General features: G+C 46.9%; 1 protein-coding gene across 4 annotated transcripts in view; it reads left to right on the top strand.

The window, feature by feature from the left end:
* AK8 (adenylate kinase 8) overlaps window positions 1-17,155 on the top strand; it is a 285,863-nt gene that overhangs the window by 105,108 nt on the left and 163,600 nt on the right. For 2 of the 4 annotated variants that reach the window (XM_029613832.1, XM_029613831.1), the window contains 2 exons: window positions 657-728; window positions 962-1,162. The exons of 1 other annotated variant lie outside the window; for it this stretch is intronic. In XM_029613832.1, coding sequence (XP_029469692.1) covers window positions 657-728; window positions 962-1,162 — 273 coding nt within the window. The remainder of the gene's footprint in view (window positions 1-656; window positions 729-961; window positions 1,163-17,155) is intronic. One more of the 4 variants, XM_029613833.1, reaches the window with a different exon arrangement.

The raw sequence follows: 17,155 nt of genomic DNA, 5'->3' as shown, positions 1-17,155 counted from the left end.
TCCTCCTGTCCACGGTGACTGCCACACTGTCAAAGATCACGTACAAACATATATATCAAAAACTACGTGATTGAGAGCTTGGGATTCCCATGACAGCATGGCTAATTCAGCCCTGCTATCGACGGGAAAAAGCAAGTTTGCTTACCGTAAACGGTGTTTCTGTAGATAGCAGGATGAATTAGCCATGCTGACCCACCCTCCTCCCTGGCAATCACCAAGTCTTTGACTACACTAAGACTTAATCACAGACTGAGGAGTTTCTGTTACTTTCCAGCGCGGGAACACACGCGCAGCTGCAGAGAGTAAAGCTCTGATCTCTGCTTTGACAAGCTCCGCCTCCCAGACCTGATTGACAGATCCCATGACAGCATGGCTAATTCATCCTGCTATCTACGGAAACACCATTTACAATAAGCAAACTTGCTTTTATGCAGAGATGTTGGTGATACAAAGTCTTTATAAATCCTGTGGGGGCAGGGATCTGCTCCAAATTGTAGGAGAAACAGATGTTGAAAATATATGCAGTGCAAATGTTGCTTAAGGAAGCACACATACATACATAAATGTATATGTATGTTTTCCCCAAATAAATCATGTTAAATATAGGATTAAGAAGAAATAAAACACATTTCTGAATATCTGTCTCTTTTGATTAGTGATATTGGATGCCCCAGATAATGTCCTGCTTGAGAGGAATCCAGGGAAGAGAATTGACCCTACCAATGGAGGTTTGTGTTTGTGTAGGGGAAAAGAGTTTTGCTGCTTTTCTGAGAAATAAAATGTGCAGATATCCTGGAGCCAGCTCAATGACTTTGATGGCAAAGACTAAAGCAAGCAAATAAAATTAAAATATTGTGTGAATATTTTTATAGGCTGCACAATATTACACTGAATGGGTCAAAACCAGCTGTAGCATTTGTGTTAATAAATCTCTCACTTTAAATTGATCTACAACTTTCAGAGAGATACCATACAGCTTTTGACTGGCCAAGTGATCCTGTAATTCAGCAGAGGCTGGTAGTGCCTGAAGGAACTTCAGAGGAACAAACAGGGAAGAGACTGCTGGACTATCATCGAAACCTTTCTGGAATCATCAATAGCTACAGCAAAATCTTCAAGAAGATTAATGTAGACCAGCCATACGTAGATGCCTTTGCTCAAGGTATATTGTGAGCTCCCTTAGTAACTAGAGGTCACAAGTGCAGCTAGTGTGTTAGCATAGAAATACTTAGGTGGTAGGAGACACTTTTGGCAGTCTATTAAGAAAGCTGTTTGCCAGCATCATCTATAAAGTAAAAAAATGTTTTTGATCTCCCATGCAAATCTCCTGCAGTTTAGGAGCAAGCAGCTTTTATTTTGGCCTGGCAGGTTCTTCCTTTGAGCTTCCACCTCAATCAGACCCAGCCTCTACTAGGCTATTTTACCATGAGCTTTCATTCACAACTTTCCCCTGTTTTATATTTATTTACAAACATTTGATATTCTGCTTTTTTCTGGGAATGGTCTCAAAGCAGATTACATTCAGACACTGTAGTTACATCTTTCTTTCCATTTTACTTATTCCAGTCTTTGTAGTGACAGTCCTCGGTTTAGGGCCACACACCAGGGCTCCTTCATCAATGTGACAATTCTGCAGTTGAGGGCCTTAAGTCTGGCTTTTAGGATCTCTGCTGTGTGATGGCTGAGAATTCTTCACCCCAGGTGCTTTGAGTGCAGTCTCATTTGGCTCGAGGGTGGGGGTGGGGCTTAGGGGGACGAAATCCAGCCCTAGGAATTGAACCCAGGTCTATCACAAACAATGTGCAGCACTGCAACTGAGCTCTTAGGCCAGCTCTGGGGCTAAACTTATCAGCAAAAGAATGGCAAAGAACATGATATGCAGTGATGCACAATACGTGTCAGTGCATGTGAGACATCATTTAGACCAGTGGTTCTCAACCTTTTTTCTGTCGGGACACACCTGATAGATAGTTCCCACATGTGTGACACACTGAACACATGACAGCCATAAGGCTAACCCCCATCCCCACCCCCACCCTCCATAATGGGTATAAAGCAGAACTAGAACATTCCCCAAATAACTCACCATACAAAAAAGATATTCTGGTGTTATCTCAATAACAGCAACACAAATTCCCTCTACTATCAGGTGCAGTAGTCCTACTTATAAAAAGACAGCAGTTCACCACCAATGCATGTCCTACTGAGAAAATACAACAAATAAGGTGAGGTATTTTACTAACCTACATGCTAGTTAAATACCTCACCTTGGTCATACACACAAGATCGACCTTTACCAAGTACATAAAGACCACAAATTACAAATATGGAGACAGAAACTGTAATGGAAATCCTAAAAAGCCACTCTGCATGCAGTGCGAACCTGGAGAAATGGAAAGAGAAATATAGCACCTAACATGGTACCAGGATCTGCAATAAAGCTCACAAACTAATCCGCACAAAGTTACTTCTACATTATGGCATGCACTCAAACAATAACAACCCTACCTATAAAAAGGCAACATAATTATTAAACCAGGCCCTAAACACCAATACACCTCCAATTAGGAAAACAGAAAAGCCAAGCTGTTATAGATTCCCACACAGAAATAATTGTAAAACTATATGAATAAATGTTTCAAAACAGCTGATGAACAGAACAACATCTAACAATTAAAAACTCTTTAAAATTATTAAAAATTCTCCAAACACCAATAAAATATTTCAAAACAGCAGACACCTCACATAATACCCAATAATTAAAATGGCAGTCAATCAAGAAAAATGAACTTAAAAAGCCACTTTTTCTTACCCTCTCCAGCAGTTCTCCTACTCCTTTCCCTTGGAGGTCACACCAGAAGCAGCAGTAGTTGCTGAAGCTGTCCTCACAATCTTCTTCCTTGGGGACCACAACCAGTCTCTTCCCTCTCTCTCTCACATACACACAAACAAACACACTCACACACACACCCACCCACACACCAGTCACACCCTCACGACCTGTTTCTGTCTCACACACCAGTCATCTCCCCAACCAGTCTCTCTCTCTCTCTCTCTCTCACACGCACACACACACACACACACCCACCCACCCCAGTCACCTTCCAGATCAGTCTTTCGCACACATATACACGTCACCTCTCTGACCAGTCTCTCTCAATCACACAATGCTCTCTATTACTTACACACAAGCTCTCAATCACACACATGCCCCCTCTCTCTCTCACAGCCACAGCCAGCCAAAAACATGCTCCATCTCTTTCTCTCTCACACACACACACACACACACAAGCACCCTCCCTGTCTCACATACACACCACACACAAGCATCCTCCCTGACTTGCATACATACCACACACACACCACACACACACACAAGCACCCTCCCTGTCTCACATACACACCACACACACACACACAAGCACCCTCCCTGTCTCACATACACACCACACACACACACAAGCACCCACCCTGTCTCACATACACACCTCACACACACACACAAGCACCCTCCCTGTCTCACATACACACCTCACACACACACACAAGCACCCTCCCTGTCTCACATACACACCTCACACACACACACACAAGCACCCTCCCTGTCTCACATACACACCTCACACACACACACACAAGCACCCTCCCTGTCTCACATACACACCTCACACACACACACACAAGCACCCTCCCTGTCTCACATACACACCTCACACACACACAAGCACCCTCCTTGTCTCACATACACACCACATACTCACACAAGCACCCTCCCTGTCTCACATACACACCCCACGCACACAAAAGCACTCTTCTGATCTCAAATACATACACAAACACACTGGCCCCCAGCTGAACAGCTTTTCTTCGGCCCTGTGGCTTTGTCTCTGGCGGTGGCCATCAGCTCCGATCTTTGGGTCTTTGGCCCCGCTGGCTGTGGGTAGCACATGACTCCAATGCGTGGTGACACACTGGAGTGTTGCGACACACTGGTTGAGAATCGCTGATTTAGACATTACTATCAGCATCAACAACTTAGATGCAGATGGACAATTTAATGAAAAACTGACATCACTAATCTTTAAAATGAAATAAAATGACGGCTTTCTTTGAAACATAGAAACACAGAAACATAGAAATGATGGCAGAAAAAGGCCAATTGGCCCATCCAGTCTGCCCAGCAAGCTCCCACACTTATTTTCCCATACTTATCTGTTTCATCAACCACCGAGTTAAGAGCCCTTGATGGTAACTGTTCGATTCAAATTTCCTGCCATCCCCTGTCATTGATGCAGAGAGTAATGTTGGAGTTGCATCAAAGGTGAGCATAAGGCTTAATGGTTAAGGGTAGTAACCACCGTATCAAGCAAGTTACCCCGATGCTTGGTTACCCAGACTGCACAGATCAATACCTTGTTAGATGTTGTCTGAATGTAAAACTTGTTTTCCACATTTCCCCCTACCATTGAAGCAAAGAGCCGTGCTGTATATGTATTCAAAGTGATGTATCAGGCTTAATTGGTTTAGGGTAGTAACCTCGTAATAAGCAAGCTACTTCCACGCTTATTTGTTTACCCAGATTGTGAAGTTCAGTCCTTGTTGGTGGTTGTCTGAATGAAAATCCTGTTTTCAACATTTCCCCCTGCTGTAGAAGCAGAGAGTGACTCTGTATATGCATTCAAAGTGATCTATCAGGCTTAATTGGTTTAAGGTATTAACCGCCGTAATAAACAAGCTACTCCCACGCTAGTAGGAAGTTCAGTCCTTGTTGGTTGTTATCTGAATGCAAATCCTCTTTTCCACATTTCCCCTTGCCGTTGAAGCAGAGAGCAATGTTGGAGTTCTGAAGGCTTATTGAGAAAAGGTAGTATCATGAGGTAGTAGCCTCCACTCCAGTACTCCACCCCCCCATGGCTCTTCTCTTCATTCCCATCCTCTAGCCTTTATGGATCCACAGTGTTTATCCCATGCCCCTTTGAAATCCTTCACAGTTTTAGTCTTCACCACTTCCTCCGGAAGGGCATTCCAGGCATCCACCACCCTCTCCGTGAAGTAATACTTCCTGACATTGGTTCTGAGTCTTTCTCCCTGGAGTTTCAAATCGTGACCCCTTGTTCCACTGATTTTTTTTCCAAAGGAAAAGGTTTGTTGTTGACCATGGATCATTAAAACCTTTCAAGTATTTGAAAGTCTGTATCATATCACCCCTGCTCCTTCTCTCCTCCAGGGTGTACATATTTAGATTCTTCAATCTCTCCTCATAAGTCATTTTATGAAGACCATCCACCTTTTTGGTCGCCCATCTCTGGACCGCCTCCATCCTGTCTCTGTCCCTTTGGAGATATGGTCTCCAGAACTGAACACAGTACTCCAGGTGAGGCCTCACCAAGACCCTGTACAAGGGGATCATCAGTTTCTTTCTCTTACTAGATATTCCTCTCTCTATGCAGCCCAGCATTCTTCTGGCTTTAGCTATCACCTTGTAACATTGTTTCGCCGTCTTCAAATCATTACTGTTGCATTCGTGCCTCTTCTCGCCCCTCGCTCCACCCTCTTTACCTTGGGAGCGACTCCCTTCGACTCTGACGGACAGATGCAGTCGCGGCTTCTCTCTGCCTCTTGGTCCCGGTGTCCCCGGGCTGGCTTGACTCTACAGATCCGCCATGTTCCCGATGACGTAAGGGCTCGTGCGTGCTCCAGACTTTGTACCAGCAAGGGCGCAAACCTCGGGGGCATTCCCTCGTAGTGATGTCATCCATTTGCACTTTAAAAGGTCTTTGTTTGCTAACCTCTAACGAGTTAGCAAGGAACTCCAACAGGACTTGCTTCGGCAGTCCACGATACTTGCAACAACGATCCGAGTCAGCCAGGGGAATCCTTCCCCACTGCTCGGCCTTTTCAAACTTACTAGGAGTACCCGCTCCATGGGAGCTCCGCTCTCTCTTCTTGATTTCAGATTGCCGGAATACTCAGACGACTCCTTTTTGCCTGGAAGCAATCGTAGACGTGAACACAGTGAGTTCTATTGTAGATAGGAATCAGTACTCGCTCCACGAGGGCCTACATTCCTATAGCTCTGAAGACTCCCTTCCGTCCAAGATGCTATCGCAGGTACAGAGATCGAGAGTTACATTGGCAAGATTGCAGATAGGAACCGGAACTCGCTCCACGAGGGCCCATGTTCCTAGAATCCTTTACAGACTCTCTTCTACTCTAGAAGCCATTTCATATACAGATATTGTGAGCTCTTATTACAGACTATTAGAGGAACCAGTGCTCGCCTACGGCTCCTGTTCCTGAATATACTGAAGACTCTCTGTGGCATAGAGACCATTGCAGACATCTACTATTGTGAGTGTACCATCTTGTATCCAGTATACCCTGTCTACTCACTACTTCTAGTCTCTCTCTACAGCTCAGCGACCCAGAGATTATATTCCATTATCAGAAGGACTTCAGCCCTACCAGACACCTCAACTTTCCTTTCCCTGTACGTACCAGGATCAGTCCAGACACCTGGGTTGTGACTCCGCACCAGCAGATGGACTGATCCGTGTACTACAGGAACGAAAATTATCAGGTAAGAACTAATTTTCCTTTCTAGCCTAGCCGGTGGTTTCTTTCAGGATCCCCTCCTGGGGGCGCTGTCATCTGCCATCAGCCCAAGGATTCACCATTTGCTCCAATTGGTCATTCCTTACACTACTGTCACTCTGTGGGAGCTAACCACTACAGACCACTAACACCGTTTACGGAAGTATTATATATAGAGCTAATTCCTCTTTCTATGGGACTTGTCAGCAGCCTATATATAACAGATTGCTACTCCGAGGCGGAGACATGATAGATTGCTATCTCAGTAGTGAAGTACAATATATCTATTGCTAGCTCCTCTCCTCGGAGGAATATCATTGAACAGATTGCCAACTCCTTTCCTTGGGGAGTTGAACCATATCAGATTGCTACCTCCTTCCCTTACAGGAGCATCCAACAGCAGTTCATTAACAGATTACTAACTTCGCCCCCCTGGCGGGTAAGCATTACAGATAGCTAACTCCTCCCCTTTGGAGGAGCAGATCATGACAGATTGCTAACTCCGCCCTCCTGGCACAGCAGAGCAATAACAATTAGACACTATCACCCCAAGGTCTCTCTCCTGCTCTGTGCACATCAGCCCTTCACCTCCCATCAAATACAGTTCTTTTGGATTTCCACATCCCATACGTATGACTCTGCACTTCTTGGCATTGAATCTCAGCTGCCATATCTTCAACCACTCTTCCAGCTTCCTTAAATCCCATCTCATTCTCTCCACTCTTTCCAGTGTGTCCACTCTGTTGCAGATCTTAGTATCATCTGCAAAAAGACAAACCTTACCTTCTATCCCGTCCGCAATGTCGCTCATAAAGATATTGAACAGGACCGGTCTCAACACTGATCCTTGCGGCACTCCGCTTAACACCGCTCTCTCTTCAGAGTAAGTTCCATTTACCATCACACATTGTCTTCTGTCCTTCAACCAGTTTGCAATCCAGGCCACCACCTTGGCACTCACTCCTTAGCTCTCATTTTATTCACAAGCCTCCTGTGCGGGACCGTATTAAAAGCTTTGCTGAAATCCAAGTAGATGACATTGAGCGCTCTTCCTCGATCTAATTTCCTAGTCACCCAATCAAAAAAGTAAATCAGATTTGTCTGACAGGACCTTCTCCTGGTGAATCCATGCTGCCTCTGGTCCAGCAATTCTTCCGACTGTAGATAGTTCACTATTCTTTCTTTCAGTAGTGACTCCATTACTTTTTCTACCACCGAGGTGAGGCTAACTGGCCTGTAGTTTCCAGCCTCCTCTCTGCTCCCACTCTTGTGAAGCGGGACCACCACCGCTCTTCTCCAATCACTCGGCACCACTCCCGTTTCTAGGGATCTTTTGAACAGGTCACGCAGCGGACCCGCCAGCACTGTTATCATAACATTAAGCATCTCCCATTGGTGATTTATTTGGTATTTCCATCCCTTCTCAAGGGTTTGCATTGCTTGGTCTTCTCAAGTCTTACAGGGTATCCAAGATGTGTGAGGCTGATTTGTTATTTTTTTCCCCATTAGGTCTTTTCTCATGGACAGGTAAAGCCACCTCTGCCATGTCTTAATACCTCATTAAAAGAAATCTTATTAAAAAAAAAACAGGAAAGGTTAATTACTTCATTTTGCCTGCACTGTTAACTTTAATAAGAAATACTGGCTGTTCTGGAGGATAAAGATGTAGAAAGATTCTGTGCAATGGTTCTGAATAATTAGCACATTAATTACCTTCTAAATTGCTTAATTAAATTTAAAAGTTTATATCTCTCATAAAGAATTCATGCCTTGAACTGTAAATAAAGAAATTGGCTCTTGAATACAAATTACTATTGATTAATAATGTAGTGAGATAAATTGAAAATCGAAATAGGGAAAAAACACAGATCCTCTCCAGATCTTAACTGCAGCACCTCAAGCACTGAGCATTTTTTTCTTTCAAGAATAATTAGATGTATAGGTTATCTGGGGACTCATTACTCCTAATACTTAGTTATTTACTGGAATTAGCACCATTTGTAAACAAGGTAGTTTGCTGTTATGTTGCCACTGTTGGTTAATAAAGAATGGTCCAAAAAGCTGTGAATGAATAAAGTAAGAATAGAAAGGAGGTAGCAACCAGAGTGTGGGCTGAGGCATTGACCTCAGAGTACAGAATTTGAGTCGCTGTACCCCGTCTATATACAGCGGTCCAGACTTTTCATGGGAGCTGAGCTATTAGAAAGTGTATGACAGCAACTGAGATGGATGCCCTTCAAGAACAGTCTGAGATGGAGTCAGGTTTGTACGTTACGTCATTCTCCTGCTGGCTTGGGGAGAGAGTACTTACTTGTGGTTGAGTAGAAGGTGGAAAGAAGTGTTGATACAGATCATCCCACTTCCAGCTTTGCTCCAATTGAAATACATTGAAGCGTCACAACAAACAATACCAAAACCGAAAATCCCTTGTCCAGTAATACTTATTTTTCAGAAATCACAAGAGAATGTTACTGTTCTGCTCACTGATTTATCAATACATACACCTTATCATATTGATTAAATATCTTTATTTCATAAATTCTATATTCACAATATTTTCACTGTATTCAAACCAACATACACACCTCATTCACACTAAAAATGTACTAGTACATATAAAAACACCACACTTGTTTCATACCCCAAATGTGCACATCCCATAAGTCCAAATGTGAATGCTGACTTCTTATTAATGGTTTTTATTTATTTATTTATTTATTTATTTATGAACTTTTCTTAACCGACATTCGTGAAACACATCATGCCGGTGTACAATAAACAGAAAGGAGGAAAATTACAATCAACATTTCATCAATGGTTACAATGGTTCTTCAATGGTTACAATGGCTACAATAGTTCAGTGGTTACAATGGTTACAATGGTTCTACAATGGTTACAATCAACATTTCTTCTGAACCATTTCTTCAATGGTTCAGAGCTCAATAACTACACACACAATGCCAATACTGATCAATTATTATTATCCGAAATTCCAGACGCTACTCCCAAAAAACTAGTGTGTCTTGATCATGACCATCATAATAGGCTTCATCGAATGAGCTTTCACATATTGAAACTCGGCCTTATATATAATCATAGGTCATTTCGGTTCAACAGTCTTGTAAGACTTAGTACAGTAATTGCAATTCTGATTTGACCGTGAGAACTTTTTTTAAAATATTTTTTGACTGCAATTCAAATTCAAATTCAAATTCCACACTTGGATAAGTGTGGAATTTTCTCCACGTTTGTGATTTTGTCTCTGCAGTAATTTGAATTTTAATTGCAGTCAAAAAATATTTTTAAAAAAGTTCTCACGGTCAAATCAGAATTGCAATTACCGTACTTAGTCTTACAAGACTGTTGAACCGAAATGACCTATGATTATATATAAGGCCGAGTCTCAATATGCGAAAGCTCTTTCGATGAAGCCTATTATATTGGTCATGATCAAGACACACTAGTTTTTTGGGACTAGCGTCTGGAATTTCTGATAATAATAATTGATCAGTATTGGCATTGTGTGTGTAGTATATGATATCCAATACTTTCGTACCAAAATTTATTTTGAGTCTCTCCTTTGTTACATATTAAGTTTATATCAGAGCTCAATAACCCATAATCAAAATTCCAACGATGACTGTCAAACATCTGAATTCACATAATGTTATTATTCCAACAGCCCAGTTCATAGAACGCAATGATTTCAACAGCCCGTATTTCAATGGGTCCACTCAATTCCCATGGTGGAAAGTGAAATATAATTATTTCAAAAGCCCGACACCATGGCGTTTCGGCGGCGTCCCGCCTGCATCAGGAGCACTTCACAAGAATATCAACATATTCAACTCCACCACTATGATTTTCCAATCGCTATGTCCAGAGTCGCTTTTGCACGGGCTATCATTCAGTGTCACAGACCCGAGCCTTGCATCCCATGTTTACAAACTACCGCCATTTTCATTCTCAGTCCGAACTGTTTGTTAAATGTTCAGTTTCCACTGCCACACCACTGTATGTGCAACTTTGCATCCACTGCCTTTATCATAGATGCACTCAATCTCGTGTGACAGAAACCGCTGCAAATGATTTACAACCGGTTCACATTCTTACAATTTTTAAAGCACCATCCGAATCATCCGCTCTTGTCCAACCACACCTTTCTACTGAACGTATCTCAGCGTCAGTAAGACGTCCCAGGGGGTTTGTAAGGACCTAGTGGGACCATCCCCCCCTTGTTGTAGTGGTTGTAGGTGTCTTGGATGAGCAGGCGTTGGGAACCCCGATCTTTGTCCTGAGTCGGCCGGTGGGGTGATAGCTGGTGGTCCAGCTTCCTCCCCTCTCTCTTTCTCCCCTCTACCACTGCCTTACCAGACTCTTCAGGGAAGTATTCCTAGTTTTTTCATTTAATTGTTAAAGTTGTTTAAAAAAAAAAGTTAAAAAAAAGCAAACGGTGCGGGCAGCTGGTATTCGTTGGCTTCTCTTCAGCAGCAGGTAGGGCAGGGGATTCCCCAAAGCAGGGAACTCGGGGTTATTTTTAGCTTGCTAATTTTTATCGGCCGGCCGGCAGCTGCCTCGCAGCGTTTCCTTCTCCCCTCAGGCATGCCGCGAATTGGCAATTGTTCCTTCTAATGCGATCGGCTCTCCAGCCGCATTTCTTTGGGGGTTTGCAGTCGGTGCCACCCCGGTGTGGAGGAGATCTCTGGTGGGGCAGCAGCGCAGCGCTGGGAGGTTGCTCGCTGCCTCAGAGGCTCCGGGTGACCCGTTCCCCCTCAGCGCGGGAACGGCAGCCATTTTGGGTGCTTTTCATGCCATGGAGAACAGAGCGTTGTGGGGAAGGGATCTCCCTCTGGCCCTCTCACCAGCTGATTCCAGCACAGGGGCGGCTTGGGGAGCCGCTGGGGGCTCCCCTGATGTAGATCTTGACCCTTTAGAGGGCACTTCTGCAGGGCCCCCAATGTTTTCTCTACAATTTATCTTGTTAAATCATCAGGCTTTCCTGGCTAGTACTGGTGAAAAGAGGAGACCCTCTCCGCTTCAGGAACCTAGCGGCCCACTGTGCAAGATCCCTAGATGGAAGGAAACGCTGGTGGCGATGCGGATTCATCGGGTACAAGGCTTGGGGCTGTGGCCCGCTCCCCAAGAACCCTCTTCAGATGACTCGGATCAAGGGGAAGGGCCGGTGGCCCCCCTCCCTCCCATGGATGACACGGACATTGGTGCCACGTCGGACCAGGTCCCTCTGGTGGAGGGCGACGACCCAAAGGTGGTCCGTTTATTTCAGAAAGATGAACTGGCACCCTTGATTCCCCACGTCTTGGCAGAACTGGGCATTGTGGACCCTCCTGCTGATCCAAGCCCGTCACGGTGGATCCGGTCTTGGTGGGCTTGCGTGGTCCTGTGCGAACCTCTCCTCTGCATGACATGTTGAGGCAGATGATCCTCCGGGAGTGGATGATCCTCCGGGAGTGGAATTCCAGCAAAGATGTTGGTCGTTCAGCAGACCCTGGGGTACCTCCAGAGTCTAGGGGCCATCATACCATTCCCTCCAGCGGAATGGGAAAAGGAACATTATTCCATTTATTTCGTCGTCCCCAAGAAAGAAGGAACTTTTCGGCCCATCCTGGATTTAAAGAAGGTCAATTTTGCCCTCAAGGTTTCCCCATTTCTGCTTCAAGACACTCCGGTCGGTCATTGCGGCTGTGCGAAAGGGCGAATACTTGGTGTCCCTAGACCTGACAGAAGCCTATCTTCACATCGGCATCCGACAGGACCACCAGAAGTTCATCAGATTTATGATCCTCGGACAGCATTTCCAATTTTGTGCCTTGCCATTTGGCCTTGCCACAGCTCCACGGACATTCACCAAGGTAATGGTGGTGGTGGCAGCATCCCTAAAGAAGGAGGGAGTGCTGGTGCATCCTTATCTGGACGACTGGCTCATTCAGGCAAAATCGGCGGCCCTATGCTTGCAAACTGTAGAATTGTTCTTAAGCTGTCTGCACTCCCTGGGTTGGGTAGTCAACCTCCCCAAGAGCCATCTTGTTCCCTCCCAGGTCCTGGAGATTTTGGGAGCCCGTTTTGACACTCAAGTGGGCAAGATTTTCCTTTCCGGGGACAGAATCATCAAATTGCATGGTCAAGTGCAGTCCCTGTGGCAAGCCTCCGTGCCCAGAATCTGGGATTACTTGCAGGTCCTTCATTCCATGGCTTCGGCCTTGGAGTTGGTTCCATGGGCCTTTGCGCATATGAGACCTCTGCAAGCGGTTCTATTGCCCTAGTGGAACCCGCCGTTGGAGGAGTTCTATCTTCCGTTGCCGCTTATGGATGTTGCCAGGTCCAGTCTGCATGGTGGCTGGTGCGGCAGCACTTGGAGCGTGGCATGGATCTGGAAATACCCCAGTGGATGGTGATGACAACCGATGCCAGCCTCTCCAGCTGGGGAGCAGTGGTCTCCGGAGGAGTCGTCATGGTCAATCAATTGTCTCGAGACATGGGCCATTCACTTGGCTCTGGAGAGTTTCCTCCCTCTTCTGCGCCATTAGGCAGTTCGAGTTCTGTCGGACAATGTGACGACAGTGGCCTATATCAACTGACAAAGAGTTACAAAAAGTCGGACCCGCATACCATTTGAGTTTTGTGCTTAGGTCCCTCGCACGATGTCCGATGCCCTAGTTGCGCACAAATGACCCCCAAAGGCCGTCGCACTCATCTGGACAAGATGGGGCACTTATTTGGTTCAAAACATTCTGCTCCAGTTTAAGACAGTCGGTTCCAGTTCAAGCGCCATCGACCGCAGAGGGCCCATCAACCTTGAAGACGCCCCACCAAGAACATTGTGGAGTGGGAGACCGTTCATCACCGACACCATCGAAGACGTCGGCGTCATCCTCTGTGCCGGAGAAGGACCAGACTGAGCACCGAGGGAAGCACCGAGACTGGCACTGTTGGACATCCCCGACCAGTGCCAGCACCAATACTGCCTGCGAAGTGGGCCTGGGGAAAGGAGCCCCCATCCTTCTCTGGACCCGGGACCCCTAGGCGTTCCCCACCGATACCGGTGCTGGGCACCGAGCCTCCACTGACCCCTGCAGAAGCTCTGGTGATGCCAAGCCTGCCTTCTACCCCAGTTGCTCTGCCACCCATGCCGGCTTTTCAGGAGGAATTGGACTGCACGGTCCAAGAGGCTGTGCTGAATGCCCTACGAGCCTTTCAATCGCCACCAGCGCCTGCCCTCATACTGGCACTGGAACCGTCTCCCTTGATGTTCGCACCTCTCCTCAAGCGCCTCGACATGCTCATCGGTGCCTTGCCGACTCAACCAGTGCCACCGGACACGCTGGCACCGAGTCATCCATCGAGGCCTCCGCAGATCCCGATACCAATACCGGATTCCTTGGAGGAGAAAGAATCGGTTCCTGGCCAGATCCCTCCTTGGGAACCACCAATGCCGGAACCCATTCCAGGTCTATTGGGGCTATCGGTGTCCAAGTGCACCCCATTTGCCCTGGTGCCTTCGATGCCAGCACTGATTCCATCGGTGCCGATGCCACATCCATCGATGCCTTCCCGCCCTTTCGGTTTTGGCATACTTCCTCCATCAGGAAGTCCTCCACGGGCAGGGGAAAGTCCCTCTGATCCTTGAGGAGACGCATCTTCAGATGGTTCTTCACAAGCTTCCAAGGACTTGTTCTCAGAGCCTTCACCCCCGGAAGAGAGGCGACGATCTCCTCCGGAAGACCTCTCCTTTGCCAATTTTGTCAAAGAGATGTCTGAGATGGAGGAAGATTCTCGTCACAAAATGTTGGAGGTCTTACAATTCGTAGATGCTCCAAAGGAGATAATGGCGATACCAGTGCACGAAGTCCTTCTAGACCTCTTGCACTGCCTGTGGGACCATCCAGGTACTGTACCTCCAGTCAACAGAAAGACAGATGCTACGTACTTGGTCCAACAAGCCCCAGGTTTTCAGAAAAGTCAGCTGCCACACCATTCTGTAGTTGTGGAATCAGCTCAGAAAAAGGCTAAACAATCATGCCCACATTCCTCTGCTCCTCCTGGTAAGGAACAGAAGGCATTAGATGCATTGGGACGAAGAGTTTTCCAAGGGTCCATATTTATAGCGTGAATAGCAGCAAATCAGTTATACATGACCCAATACAATAGAAATCTCTGGAAACAAGTCCAGGAGATTGCGGAGACATTACCTCAGCAACAACAAGAAGCCTTGTCCTCCATCCCTTAAAAAGGATTGGAAGCAGGCAAACATGAAGTCAGAGCTGCCTATGATTCTTTTGAAACAGCATCCAGAATTTCGGCAGCAGGTATCAGTGCTAGGGCCTGGCTCAAGGCATCAATCCTACACCCGGAATTGCAGGACAGACTTGCAGATCTACCCTGTACAGGAGACAATCTGTTCGGGGACAAGATCCAGGATGCAGTGGCCCAGTTAAAAGACCATCATGAGACCTTGCGTCAGTTGTCAACTGTCTCCCCAGATAGTCCCTCCGTAGCCCACAGAGGCAAACGAAAGGCCACCAGGAAATAATTCTACAGGCCAGATATTTCCCTTCTGCGTCCCGTGCACGACCAGCTCGAGCACCTCAGAGGAGACAGGCACGCCAAGCAAGATCACCAAGGCCACAGCCAGCTCCATAAGCTGGCCCTGCGGCTGGATTTTGACTCCTTTCCAGAGAGCAGCAGCTATCCTCCCATGGGGGGCCACCTTTGCCACTTTGCAACCAGTTGGCACCCAATTACCAGGGACCAGTGGGTATTGTCCATTATAACCCAAGGTTACCATCTACATTTTTCAAAAATACCCCCGGACTTCCCACTCATTCCATTCTGGACCTGGGACAATCACACAGGACTACTCGAGTCAGAGCTCTCGACCTTTCTGTCGGCCAGAGCCGTGGAACCGGTTCCACCAAATCAGCAGGGGAGGGGTTCTACTCCAGGTACTTCCTAATTCCAAAAAAACCCACAGCCTCCGGCCTATTCTGGATCTCCGTGCCTTGAACACATTTCTTCACAAGGAACGGTTCAGAATGGTGTCCTTGGGAACCATGCTTCCACTCTTACAACAGGGGGATTGGCTCTGCCCTCTGGACCTTCAAGACGCATAAGCCCATATTGCGATCTTCCCTCCTCATCACAAGTATCTGCGATTCGTGGTGAGTCACTGGCACTATCAATATAGGGTCCTGCCTTTCAGCCTTGCTTGGACCCCGAGTGTTTACAAAGTGCCTGGCAGTCGTGGCTGCACAGTTACACAGAAGGGACTTATACGTTTTTCCATACCTGGACGACTGGCTCATAAGAAGCCAGTCCATACAAGGAGCCCTTGACTCCCTTGGACTCACCATAAGACTTCTAAACTCATTGGGATTTCAAATCAACTACTCCAAATCCCATTTAATTCTGTCTCACCATCTCTCCTTCATAGCAGCAGAACTGGACACGACACTAGCCAAGGCATTCTTACCCAACGACCGCGCGATTACGCTGTCCAACCTGGCCAGCTCTATCCGCCATCAAAAAGAACCTCGGCTGGCCACCTACTCAAGTTGCTCAGCATATGGTATCAACAGTCCATGTCACCCCAATGGCACGCCTAGCCATGAGGGTGATACAATGGACTCTAAAATCTCAGTGGTGACAAGCTACTCAACTGCTTTCGTCCCTGGTACACGTCACCAGCCAGCTTCATCTGTCCCTTGCCTGGTGGACACACAAAGCCAACTTGCTAGTAGGTCTTCCTTTCCAGCAACCGGCTCCTCAGGTTACCCTAATCATAGACGCCTGCAACCTAGGTTGGGGAGCCCATGTCCAAGGCCTTCAAACTCAAGGGACTTGGAAAACAGACAAAGCGACCCATCAAATCAATTTTCTGGAGCTTCGGGCGATGCAGTACGCCCTTTATGCATTCCAGGACTGCCTCTCCAAAAAGTTGTCCTGATCCAAACGGACAACCTGTTATGCGTGCCGGCTGCGGAAGACCCGCGGCACGGCCCTTTCATCTTTTCTTAAGGACTCCAGCCTCTGGTTCCTCCTCACTGGCGGCGGTGGGCCGCCAGCTCCGTCCTCGGGCCTCCCCTGGTGCCTCCGGCCCCGCTACAGCTTCCAGCATTCCCGGTCCTGATGCCACTACTCATCGGGCCTCTCCATGTGGCCCACGGAAAGACGCCACCACTCACGCCGTGCCCCTCCCTAGGTGCGCGTGTGGGCATCACTGATCCTTATGAAGGGAACCTGGCCGCGGACCCGGATGATGATGTCAACCTCCGCATAGTACTTATGCTCAGGCCCAGCTCCATAGTGTTGCCTTTGCAACAGGTCTCCTCGCTACTCGAGTACTTGTTGCTGCTAGAGATTCGTCTCTACTCCTCATCGTTCCTGGTTCCTGTTCTCCTTGTTCCTGTCCTGCTTATGGTTCAGATTGATTACACGGACTTTGACCTTGCTTTGTCTGACTACGCTACTGCCTATCTCCAGACCCAGACCTTTGCTTCGCCCGACTACACTACAGCCTATCTCCAGACCCAGACCTCTGCTTTGC

Source organism: Rhinatrema bivittatum, chromosome 8, assembly GCF_901001135.1.
Source record: "Rhinatrema bivittatum chromosome 8, aRhiBiv1.1, whole genome shotgun sequence".
Taxonomy (NCBI): Eukaryota; Metazoa; Chordata; class Amphibia; order Gymnophiona; family Rhinatrematidae; genus Rhinatrema; species Rhinatrema bivittatum.
Note: the sequence above shows the minus strand (reverse complement) of the source record. Positions and strands in the feature narration are given on the sequence as shown.